This window comes from Microcebus murinus, chromosome 25 (genome assembly GCF_040939455.1).
Source record: "Microcebus murinus isolate Inina chromosome 25, M.murinus_Inina_mat1.0, whole genome shotgun sequence".
Lineage (NCBI taxonomy): Eukaryota > Metazoa > Chordata > Mammalia > Primates > Cheirogaleidae > Microcebus > Microcebus murinus.
In genome coordinates, this window is record NC_134128.1 from 14,142,361 (window position 1) to 14,154,794 (window position 12,434).

At 39.9% G+C, this 12,434-nt stretch overlaps 1 protein-coding gene across 7 annotated transcripts in view; it reads left to right on the forward strand.

The window, feature by feature from the left end:
* Positions 1–12,175, forward strand: part of FAM107B (family with sequence similarity 107 member B) — a 187,525-nt gene extending 175,350 nt beyond the window's left edge. For 6 of the 7 annotated variants that reach the window (XM_012738003.3, XM_075997465.1, XM_020284078.2 and 3 more), the window contains 3 exons: positions 1,795–1,978; positions 8,691–8,841; positions 9,387–12,175. In XM_012738003.3, coding sequence (XP_012593457.2) covers positions 1,795–1,978; positions 8,691–8,841; positions 9,387–9,503 — 452 coding nt within the window. In that variant the 3' untranslated portion in view covers positions 9,504–12,175. Of the gene's footprint in view, positions 1–567; positions 661–1,794; positions 1,979–8,690; positions 8,842–9,386 lie in introns of those variants that run through there. The other variant, XM_012738004.3, reaches the window with a different exon arrangement.
* Positions 12,176–12,434: the final 259 nt, after the last annotated feature.

Consider the following 12,434-nt stretch of genomic DNA (forward strand, 5'->3'; position numbering starts at 1 on the left):
GGAAGGAAATCCTAAGGATTTCCCTTCAAACCGTGTCTCGAATTGGGCTGTCTGCCCCTGTGCCCTGCAGCCTCCTGGGCTGAACCATCTGCCCTAGATTATACCCGCTGCCACCTGATTCTACTAGGTGCTGAAGTGGTCTAACACATGCGTCAGATCTTGTCATTTGTCTGCTGGAAGCCCTGCCGTGGCTCCCATGTCCCTCAGGGCAAAGACCAGAGTCCTCACGCTGGCCTTCGAGTTCCCACACTCTGCTTGACCACCCTGGCCTCTTAGCCATTCCCCATCCTCCCAGGCACGTTCCTGCCGGCCTGTCTAGAGTGCTGGCCTGGCCTGCACGCCCGTCTCTCTCACTCCTGCAAGCCTCCGCCCCTACTGCGACAGAGACCTTGGGAGGCAGTCCTCTGTTAGGATGCGTCGTCATCACAGAGATTACCTGAGGTTTAGGGCAGAGAAACAGGTCCTTTTATGGAAGTGTGCGGCCTCCTTGTCTACTGATTAACTGCTAGAATGAAACGGCTGCTGGCTTTTAAGAGATTGTGACCGAGTAGAGGTGTGTATAGTGCATTTAAGACTTCAGCCAAGGAGCACATTTTTCCACGGGGCAGCGTGTTGAAGTCAGGCTGGCTGCGATGGGTTCACTGACTCGCCCCGTGCAAGGTTTGTCATTCTCAATTTGATTAAGGTTACTGGTGTTATTTTAAAATATCAATGCAGATATCGTCTGAGGGATATTTGGTGTAGTTTGTTGCATATGCCTTATCGTTCAGCAGTTTTGAATCTTAATCATGCAGCAATACTTAAGATATTTAAACAAATGGTGCAGCTATGATTTTTCTATTTTAGTTGACTTTTTGGATTTTAATTCTCTTTATTTTCGTATTGATTTTCAAGAGGTATTGCTTTAAAAATGTTAGGCATCATAGTTTGGTGGATAGAACAATAAGAAAGGGAAGTGCTGGGGGTGGGATTAGATTTTTTTTTCTAGCAGGGTGGCCAGGAGGTCAGGCCTCCCTGAGAAGGTAACATATGAGAAAAGACTTGAAAAGATATGAGCAGGATGAATCCCACAGGGCGCTCAGGGAGAGAGAGAAATCACTGTTAGACTCATTCTCGGCCAAGTTTGTCCCGAAGTAGGTTCCGTGAGGCACAGCATATGTACATTTTCTAACAGGCACAGAAGGTGGGGAAGTGGGTAGTGAGTGAGGCAGCAGCTGCATTCTTGCGATTCTGACTGGTGCTCAGCGACACCATACGTAAGATAAGGTAAATATGGTAAATATGTGGCTGAGTGCGGGGGAGAAAGCTTAGGGACTGGTGGAGACTAACTCCATGTCTTTGTTCTACATCTGATAAAGGTTTATAACTAGTACCTGTCAGTGAAATATTTAACAAACTCCAGTTACATAGGGAAAAGTTCAGCTTTAGCTGATAGGCCCAGGTTTTATTACACATGCACCCAGCCGCAGCCATCGTAGGGCACTGCTAAAATTTTTTTTTTTTTTTGGGGGGGGTGATTTTTCCATTTTCTGAACATGCCTGAGTGCTCGCTGTGAGGCTGGTGTTAAGACATGGCAGCAGGAAGCATTGTGTATGCCTGGAACTCGGGGCAGTGAGGGGTAGGGGCTGGGGTCAGGTCACAGGCTGCTGGTCTTGTGATGCCCCAAAGTGGGCCCAGGAAGACAACATGTCTTAGCACGAGCTACCAAGCACAACTGTGTGCATCTCTGCATTTGTGAGCGACGTCTTAGCAGGAAAAGACCGCAAATGAGTATTTCCCATCTTCTGTTTCAGACGGCCCACTTGAAGATACTGACCCTAAGGACTCATATCTCATTCCAATAAACATCATGGCTGAGCCGGACTATATAGAGGATGACAATCCCGAACTAATTAGGCCTCAGAAACTGATCAATCCTGTCAAAAACTCGCGGAACCATCAGGATCTTCACAGAGAACTTCTTATGAATCAGAAAAGGTAAGATGGTTCCTTGAACACAGTTTTTCTTAGAGAATTTCTAAGATAGTGAAGTTTGATTTTTATTGTGTTTACAAAGGCTTTAAAGAGCCCTTCTTTTCTTGCCCTTACCTGAGGTTGGCTTATTCCCTGTTACATCCTAGAGCCAGGCTGTCCCTCTGTGCAGCATGGTCTCTGTAGGCAGCTGCTGCCACGGTGGCCTGAGTCCTTCCAGACTCCTGCAGTCCTGGGCCCCCTTCTCAAATGGATGCATATTTTAAAATTCTGATGGAAGGGGCTGGATTAAGGATAGAAGAAAGTGTCCTAAGTTGAAGAGAAATATATTAACTTCTTAAATTTCAAATCTCTGAATTTTCCCTTTTCACTGGGGAAAGAGGAATCAGACGTAAACGCTGCCTACTCTAAGTAGGTGGGAGGGAAGTGGCAAGGAAAAGTGGCAGGGAAAAGTCTCTAGAGCTACATTAGACTTAATAGGTAAGGATACTTTTTCTTGGGTTTTTGTTTTTAAGTAGCATTTTAAGTTATTATCATTTTTATTATTTATTTTTTTGGAGGGGAGCAAAACACTTTATGTCTTCTTTGCAAAAGCATTTGTTAGCTCCATCTGTGCCATAAAAAATCTTAGATGTTGGGCTGATGTATTCTGCTTTTTAAGTAACTTTGGGCAGGTCCAGGAGACAGGGAGAACTGAGGATGCAAGGTTACTTTATTTAAGAACCAGTAAGCTTCAACTAGGTCTATTTTCAGATCTTGTAAGACTATAGATCATTCATTCACCGACTCTTTGCTAAGCCCTGGTGAAGGGTCTACCATTGGACTTAAAGATATGCAGACAAAGTTAAGCATTTGGGTGATTTTTGGAGGGAGGCCAAATTGCAAAAATTTTTAAGTGTTTTAAAAAGGGCCACGGGGGCATTTTTATGGCAGTTCTCCTACCTAAGAACTGTACCTGAGTACATTCCTGTCAGAACTAATGACTCTTGTCCCAGGAATTCTTTGTAAATTCTCCCTCTTGATTATAGGAATGTGGCTTATTCCCTTTTTGTCCCCAGTATATACTAGGGTGCTATTGGACCAGTGTTTATTAAATTGAGTATAAGTTTGATCATTTTTTAATAGGTGTTTAGCTTCTACCTGCCTTTGTCACACAATAGAAGACAGAAAATATGGATTTGGTATCATCATGCCCAAAGCAAAACAATCTTAAGTTTCTAAATAGACCATAGGATTTGGAAGCAATCCTGCCTGGGAAATTATGTCTGCATTTTGGTGGAAAGATAATCAGTTTAGTAGACCAAAAGCAGAGTGACAGCAGTCACTTACTGGTTTTCCGATTGTCTTTACCTCTTGGGGCTCAGTCCCTTACCTGTATAATGAGGGTGGGGACTTAATAAAAAATGTTTTAGCTCACACTTTTTTTCTATGAAATCTATAAAAGGGCTCCAAGTTAGAATAGAGGCAAAAGTAAAACCAAAATTTACAGAATAAATGTTCTCTTAATTATAGGCTACAAATTATTCTGCAAAAATGTATTTAGTAGCCTGTGTCACATTGCTATGAAACATACAGATTTGTACAATTGAGTCTGTTTCTAAATTTTTTAGAGAATCCACCTCCCTTCTATCTATCTTTCTCTGGCCTGGTCTTTCTTTTCCTTGTCAACACAGCTGACTCTTTAGGCTGGCCCAGCTGAACTAATTTGGGAGAATGTTGATTTTCCCTTGGGCGGCATGGTGTAGATAAGATGTGGGCTTTGAGATCAGAAAGAAGTGATATGAATCCTGGTTTGCTGTTTAACTTGACCTACCTTATGATCTTAGCTAAGATATTCCCTCTTGAGATCTGTTTCTTCATCTTTAAAGTGGGGCATAATATCTTTCTCACAAAAAATAAATAATAGCATTTATTGCAATACCTACCAAACTGCCTGGCATATCATAAGTGATCAGTTTTAGTCCCATTCATCGTTACTTCCCATGTGGCATCACTGGAAACTTCTTGCCCCCTTTCCTCTTTTTTTGAAGGATTCTGGTCTGGCTGGAAGTACATTAAAAAAAAAGAAAAGAAAAGGCAGGTTTAAAAACCCAATGAATATATCTTGTCGTATGTCTTCAGGTTTTTTAAGGTAATATCTTAGTTGGGTAAACACTTATTATTTATACACTGGTTTCAGAGTGAAAACATCTCAAGCAGTTTCTCTCTGTTTATTCATCTTTTATTTAATATACTTTTTAGAGACTGTAGGATTTTTATTTCTAAATTTTAGTGCCAAATAATAGAAAGCATCAAACTGATAATATATATGTTTGCTTAAGGGATAGCTACTTAATTACTGATTTGTACTGTAATGAAAGTCTGCTTACTTTACTATAATTTATAAAGGATCTTTCTGCATTTCATCTTATCCAGTGACCTTTCTAATAACCCTGTGTGTATCTTGAGATTAGCCCACTTTTTTTTTTTTTGAGTCAGAGTCTCACTCTGTTGCTGGGACTGGAGTGCCGTGGAGTCAGCCTAGCTCACAGCAACCTCAAACTCTTGGGCTCAAGCAATCCTACTGCCTCAGCCTTCTGAGTAGCTGGGACTACAGGCATGCGCCACCATGCCGGCTAATTTTTTCTATATATTTTTAGTGGGCCAATTAATTTCTTTCTATTTTTAATAGAGACAGGGTCTTGCTCTTGCTAGAGTTGGTTTCGAACTCCTGACCTTGAGCGATCCTCCTGCCTCGGCCTCCCAGAGTGCTAGGATTATAGGCATCAGCCACTGTGCCTGGCTGGAGAGTAGCCAGAGATACTTTGACATGTGAGTAAAACTCAGAGTAACAGGTTAAAGAATCTTCTCAAGATCACACAATTGTTTTTTTGGAATAGTTTTTAGAAACAGACATAGGATTTGAGGCAGTTTGTAGAGATAAATGTAGTAATATAAATTAGAAAAAGAAGTGAGAAAATGAGAGGGAGCCAGAGTGAGATCAGCGCAAAGCAACTTATGCAGAGACTTGGGCCTTTGTTCTACATGCCACAAACAGGGCTCATGACTCTGTAGCAGCCATTTCATGTAGTTTTTCAAGTTACGTTTTAGGGATCTTAAGTTAAAAGCAAAGTCACTGCTTAGGGGAACTAACACCCATTGATCTTCTAACTCTGAAACTATGCTGTTTCAATTACATATTGCCACTCCCCCCTGTTTACCATCTTTTGGACCCAGCTAAGTTCCAGGTTAAAAGTCTTTAGGCCACTAAGTCTGATTGTTAAGACTGTATCAGGTTCTCAGCATCCACAGGTATTTTTAGCAAAGGCAGATTTCAAAGGGCATCATAAAGGCATTATTTTTATAGTTGAAAGATGAGTATTGAAGAGGTCTTAAACAATAAGAGTATTTCTAATATAATTTAGAGAGATTCTGTCTTCTACAAGAGTACTTTTGGAGGGCCAGTAGGTCAGTTATTTAAACATATCCCTAAAATTGGTAATTATGGCTTTTATGTTTCTAAGTCAGTGGTTTCTAGTTCCCTGTTTTTAGTTGATCTTCTTTTGGCATGCTTTGCTGGGCACACAGTTCCTCAATAAATACTTGCTGCTGTACAACATGGGAAAAAATATGGGAAGTTCTAGTGAATCAGGATAGAAGTACTTGCGTTTGAGTCCACACAGGTAAAAATGGCTAAAGCAGAAATGCAGATGAGGCAAGCCAAACCAGAAGGTCCCAAGATTAAAGATCAGGGGCTGAGATCCAAAGGCAACCTTTCCCTCTATCCCAAGGGGAAAAAAAAAAAAAAAAAACAGGCCAGGAGCTGTTTGACCAAGTGGGCAGGCAAGCATGTTCTGTGGTGGTGTGAGCCCCAGATCCTGTCGTCTGCGTAAGAGCCCCCCCCCCAGGTGAGAAGGTGCCTTCATTTATGTGGGTGTGTTGCGTTCAGGTGGAGGTGGCATGGATGTGGACAGTGGACATCCCTACCTGCCCCTGAACCTGCTCAGTAGTTCATGTGAAGTGTGAAACATACCTTTCAAAGTTGTCTGTATCTTTCATGCAATGGGAAGGAAGATAAATCATTGTGGCCTTTTTGGAGGGCTGTTTGGCAGAGCTCATCAAAATATAAAATATGCAGGTGCTTAGCCAGCACTTCTATTTGTGTGACTCTAGCCAACAGGAACGCTTATGTAGGAATGCAGCTATAAATGCACACGGAGGTTCATTGCCTCATTGTTTTTAATAGTGGACAATTGGAAACCAACTACATGGCTGTCAGTTCGGGTGTGGCAATGGCAATAGGGGTGTGACAAAACTATGACACTTCTGTACTGTGATGTGTTATGCAGATGTCGAGATGTTTATACAGGTATAGAAAATATGGAGGAACATAGACCAAACCTTCAGTAACTGTTCTCTCGGGATGCAGGAGTAGGTAAGGGTTGATGGGGGGCAGGGCTTCTAGCTTGTGTAATTTAGGGAACCACAATTCACATAGAATACAGCGTAAATGGTGCTTACAAACAAACAAACAAACAAATGGTTTGTTTCACGAGGGGGGCTTGGGTGTGCTTTCACTTTATTTTACATATATGGATATGTTACCTGACCTTTTTGGTGTGTGTATGAGAGCACTTAATAATTTCATAATTTTTTAAATTGGCTTTGCCCACTGTAATAGTGTCAGGTAGCTCCATGACCAGGAAGCAGACTTGGGAATTATTGTTGGTCTGGGCTGATACAAAGCCTTGATCAGCCATCATAAACAGATTGAAAGTACTTGTTAGCTGTATATGTCAGAACTGATTAAAGAAAACCAGCTGTTCTCATGCAAGGAATGATATTGTATATAATTAATTATGAAATTTGGAGAAACTCATTTCTGTCTGTCAGCACTATCTTTGCAGTCTGATCCATATTAGACTTAGAGAATTGTACAGGCAGTGCTTGACTTTCTCTTTCAGAACGAAAGTTAAGTGATCCACTGTGATAAAATATTAACTAACTTTACATGACTTTTGGACTGCCATAAGTGCAGAATATTTATCATGTAAGCACCATCTCCCTGAATTTTCTGTTACTAAATATTTTATCTTACTGTCACCATTGTGTAAAATTTTTGAACAGAAAATGAATACTGTATAAGAGTTCAGCCCATTCATATGTTGCAATAGGCTGTCACCCTAATGTGTCATACATCAAGTTTGTTCAGCAGCTTTTGCATAATCCAGAAGAATTTAGTAATAGTTGAAATGAATTTTGCCAGTGAAATATAGGGAAGGAAAAGTGTTTGAAATTATAATTACTGAGATAGCTAGTCTTAATCCTAAAATTTAAATCCTTTAATTCTGTTTGTTGTGTCATACCAAGACAAGATTTTTTAATAAGTCAAAACTGAGTGGGTCTTTATTGTGGTTATTTAAAAATAATTTTAAATTTTCCTGTGGTTAATGACACCTTTATTCTGAACTATTAGAATACTCATACTCTATTGTGCTGGTTAAAGATTTAATTTCCAGAATATTCTGTCTATACTTTTTCCCCCTCAGATAGTCTTGATAACTATGAAAGAAACCATAATTAAATCACAAAAGTAACCTATCTCTTTTGTTTCATTGGAAATTTGGCCAAATTTCATTTTCTTTTTGTTTTTTTAACCAAAAGTTCTGGTAATGAAAATTGGGAAAGTGGAGACATATATATTATTTTGACTGTGTCTTTTATTATCAGAGATGGACTATCCCGATTTTTACTCTGTACAAAACAACTTTGAAAACATTTTTCTTGTGATGTAAAAAATATCTAGATAGAAGAGTTACCAGAATTTTTAAACATTTAAAATCAACAAGGAAGTGTGAAATTGAAGATTAGTTTACAGATGTGATTCTTTGAACTTGAAAGGGATTGAGGTGGGTATGCTGGTTGACTTTCTCTGACCAGAGCACACTTTTCTGAAATTGTTATTTGATTTAATAGTGATTCAGGTGACTCTTAGTCAGTTAGTCTAGTTAGTTGATTGGAGTTCTTAAGAGAACAAACCTGTGACAGGCACCCCTGATCTACAGGTAAGTTGCCAGCAGCAAGACAAGTGTGTGGGAAGGTGCATAGGTCCATGCTAGAGTTCAAGGTCATCTGAAATGGTTTAGGTACAGGAGCACTGGACTGGGAGTTCTATCAGGTTCTGGGTGGCCATGTCCCTCAGTAACCATATAATCTTGGAAATGCCTTTGGATGTACGAAAATGCTCTCAGCTCTGACAAGTGAAGGGTGGGAAGGTTTCCAGGGCCGTTTTGCTGTGTAAATTTCTGTGCCAGCCTGTCTCTGGGTTGCATTTAGTGCATGAAAGTGAGGCTAGATCTTGGGAAGCCTCACCTGAGACTCCAGGTGGAGTCACTTCATCTCTTGGGTGTCTCCGTCCCCATCATGGGTCCCCGTCATATGGGCATCCCCACCCGTTCCCACCCTCCTTTGCATAGCCTGTGTCTTGTGCACAGTAGGTGTTCAACACACTTTTATTGAGTGAATGGATTTTGCGTACTCTTTAGAAGATGCTCTTGCCCTTACTTTCATGCTGGTGAATTTCTGAAATCACCAGCATTGCCTGTTAGTAGTAGGTATCATGATCATGCTGATTTCTTGGACCTCTTTTCTGTGGCTTATCCCTTAAATGAAATTTCTAGTCCTGAAAGATGTATCCATTAGATTATCATTTTTTATTTGTGTTAATGCTTTTTTGCAGAGGTCTTGCACCTCAGAATAAACCAGAACTGCAGAAGGTGATGGAAAAGAGAAAACGAGACCAGGTAATAAAGCAGAAGGAGGAAGAAGCACAAAAGAAGAAATCTGACTTGGAAATAGAACTATTGAAACGGCAGCAGAAGTTGGAGCAGGTATGAGTGATTGGGTAAAAGCTGTCTTTTTTGTCTTGGAGAATAAGTGTTAGAACAGGCAGAATTTAGTAGACATGTCAGGTGTCCATGTTTCTACCATGAAAGAAAAATAGGACAGTGGGGTCAAATACATTCAAGGCAGGGCACAAGGATCCTATTGAGAACCTAAAAGAGATCCAGGAGGCAAAAATAAAACAGGGAAATAGCACTGACTTCACATGGAATATTGCAGTAATTTAATGAAATTGGCCCTCACTGAGAGTCCAGAGGAACTGTATATTGATCTCAGGATTTTGTTTTCCTAGCCTTGTCTCCCTACAATTCCTGTCATCTCTTGGTGTTGCTTGCAGTAACAACCAGTTGCTGCTTCTGTGCAGAATTACCCCGGACCTACATACATACCTTTTTAATTTCTTTAAGTGGGGGATTAGGAGAGACTTTCTTCCATTGGGAATAAAGTTCTTAGGGACTTGGAAAAGAGAGAGGGGTGGTTTAAAAAGCCTGTTGGTTTGTAAATAATTTTCCTATTTCTGAATTTGGTTTAGCTTGAACTTGAGAAGCAGAAATTGCAAGAAGAGCAGGAGAATGCCCCAGAGTTTGTGAAGGTGAAAGGCAATCTCAGGAGAACAGGCCAAGAAGTTGCCCAAGCCCAGGAGTCCTAGGCAGAAGCTGTACCAAGACCTCATGTGTCCTGTTCCCGCTCTTCACCGCACAGAGTTGTGTCTGTAGGTGCCTCCTCAGCACTTAACCTCAGGGCAGAAGCCCCTGGAGAGAGTTCCAGCCAGCAGAGACGTTTGACTTTAAAAAGGATTCGGTTTGATTTTCCTACAATCTGGGTGGCTAAATTGCCTTTGAAACAGTTGCAGTTCCTATTCGCCAAATGAGGGGCATTGCCCAGCACATTAGTTGAAATAATAGACCTGCGTTCGGAGACTTCAAAAAAACAAGACAAATAAACAAGAAAATGAAACAAGCAAAAAGAAAAAAGGAAGAGGACACTGGAATAAACTCTTTAGAGTTGCACTACTTGGTTTTTCTTCCATTCCAAGTTTAGTGGGGGCACAGAGCCTTTTTCCTCTTAAAAGCTGAAAAAGAAATGTTTCTTTTGTTTTTTGTTATCTGTTAGATAATTTAGATCACATAGAAATGCATTTAATCTGTTACATCCAGTATTTGTAAATTTTATTTTGAGGACCCCAAATTTCTTGTTTAATTTATGCTTTCATCCATGTTAGGATTAGCACCAGAAAATGTTAATGTTGAGCACAGCCATGACCTTCGTTGGCACTAAGATTTAGAAATAGGGTACAGAAGGTTAAAAAACATGTAAACATCCATCTTGATCTTATTTTAATTCCTTTTGGTTCTCTGTAATAATGGTATGCTCCATATCAACATTCCAGTTCCAAGAGGGCATATCATGTAAATTCATTCATTACTTTGATAACTAGTAGGGTTTTTGTTCAATTCTGTTTTGAAATTTCTTGCTGAGCTAGTTTTTTGTTAGACGAAATCATCTCCTGATCCTTTGGAGAGTGGAACTAGTCCATATAACCTAGCTTCAGTGTCAAAATCTTCAGGGTCCAAAATCTTTGCATTTTTTCTCTGAGAGGAGTGTGGAGAACATTCCCGTGAGGATCTGGACAGTGAGGACTTGTTTAGGTATTTTGATGTGAAACAAGTGTAGATGGGGTCTCAAGGAACCTTCGTTGGAAGACTTATAGGATTTGAATATCTAATGATAATGAATATCATTAGAATCCATGCTTTGAAAATTTCTGATTAATGATCATATATTATTACTTTTCCCCTTTTTTTCATAGCAAAGAAAGACTATTTCACGACTATCTCAGTGATGATGCTGTTGCTAATGATGTCGATGACTACTACGTTGCATCTCTCAGGAAAAGCTGAGACGAAAAGAGGGCCCAGCCTCAGTTTCCTCATTCTAGCTAGCATGCTATTCAAAGAGAAGCCCAGTTACAAGTAATAGCAACATTCTCATGCAAAATCAATTTTATACTGCTGGTATGAACATAGGTACCTTCGATTTGGGGTGATACGGAAGGATTTTTGTGGATTTAGTATGTTCTCCATAAAGACAATTCAGCCAGTAATTTCTACATTGGAGACTCTTACACTTTCTTTAAAGACTCACAGAAAACTGGATCCAGAGCTTTTGAATCCTTAACTAGCATAGTAGAAATCCGCTTTCTATGGGAATGCTTTAGTTCCAGTAGTTGGCAATTAGGCCCATATTCAATCCTGATGTGAACAAAAGTAAATGTGATGATGACATACTGCTAGTTAGAGAAACATGTTAGTTGATTACACCTGAAACGGATTATTTATCTCATCAGCAAGTATTATTTGAATAAAATAAGAGATGCTTAAGATAAAATGTTGCTCTATAATAGTTTGCTTTTGAAGAATGGAGTGATAACTTTTTCCCATCATTCTTCCTTTTGAGACAAGAAAGTATGATAACAGATCATCTTGAAAAGTACATTTCAGATTGCACATTGACTTGAGCTCTTTCTTGTGTATATGGACTAATGATGCTGTTTGTAAAATGAAGATTTGGGACTGGCTCATATCTTTTTATCTAACTAGATATTAGATCCTTAGATCTGTATCCTCAAAGCAATTCTGCCACTTGGTACAATTCTCAAGGGCCCTGACAGGTTCCCTTCAGGAATTCTAGGAATTCTGTTCCTAGAACTTAACTAGAATTCATTCTTCACTGGGAAAAAGTTAATTAAAAGGCTTTTCTTTCTTAATCTCACTGAAATTCCGCAGAATTATTTGTAGTTAGTAATACAAGATCTGGCCAAAAGAAGACTTGTAAATAGCGTGGAGTGGTGTCTTATGCTACAGTGTACAGGTAGGGAAGCTCCTGGAAGTTGTCAGGTCAGCTGGGCTCACAAGCCGCAGTCTCCCCTCCTACCTTAATACCATACAGTCCAAACCCTTAGGACTCTCCAACAGCTGAGCAATTTTGTGCTTTGAGCCGCTTTTTGACAGAAATGGCTCCATTTTTCCACTCTGTGGTTTTCTTAAAATAGTTCTGTGTTTTATAGTCTCATAGTCGTAAAGGAGTGTTGCTTTCTAAGCTACAACAGTTGACTTTATTCTTCTACTCTGAAAAATCTTGACTTGTTTGAGTGTATATAATATATATAAAGGGAGCCTTAATGGATTTGTTTTCATAATTTAATATTTTTTGTATTTGCTCTTGTATAATTGTTTTTAATGGAAAGTATTACAGAATTGAGGGTGGAATTCTTAGAACCAAAGTTATTCTTAATAAAAATCACCACATGCTTGGACCATGCGACGTGTTTGTCTGATCTCTTTAGTGGACATCTGGGTAGGAAGAGGATTGTGTTCAGTTCAAGGGTGAGAAGGTGGCTCCAGGGTCTCCCTTTGGTGACTGTCCTCTTCGACAGTCTTCCTTTCTAAAATCAGTTATGTCCTTTCGCCCTGTGTGAGTCAAGGCTGAGAGTTTGTTATGTCAGATAGATTCACGCTAAGGAACTGATGACACTGTAAATGACACTTTGCACAGAACATACGGCAAGCGCTATAGCAGC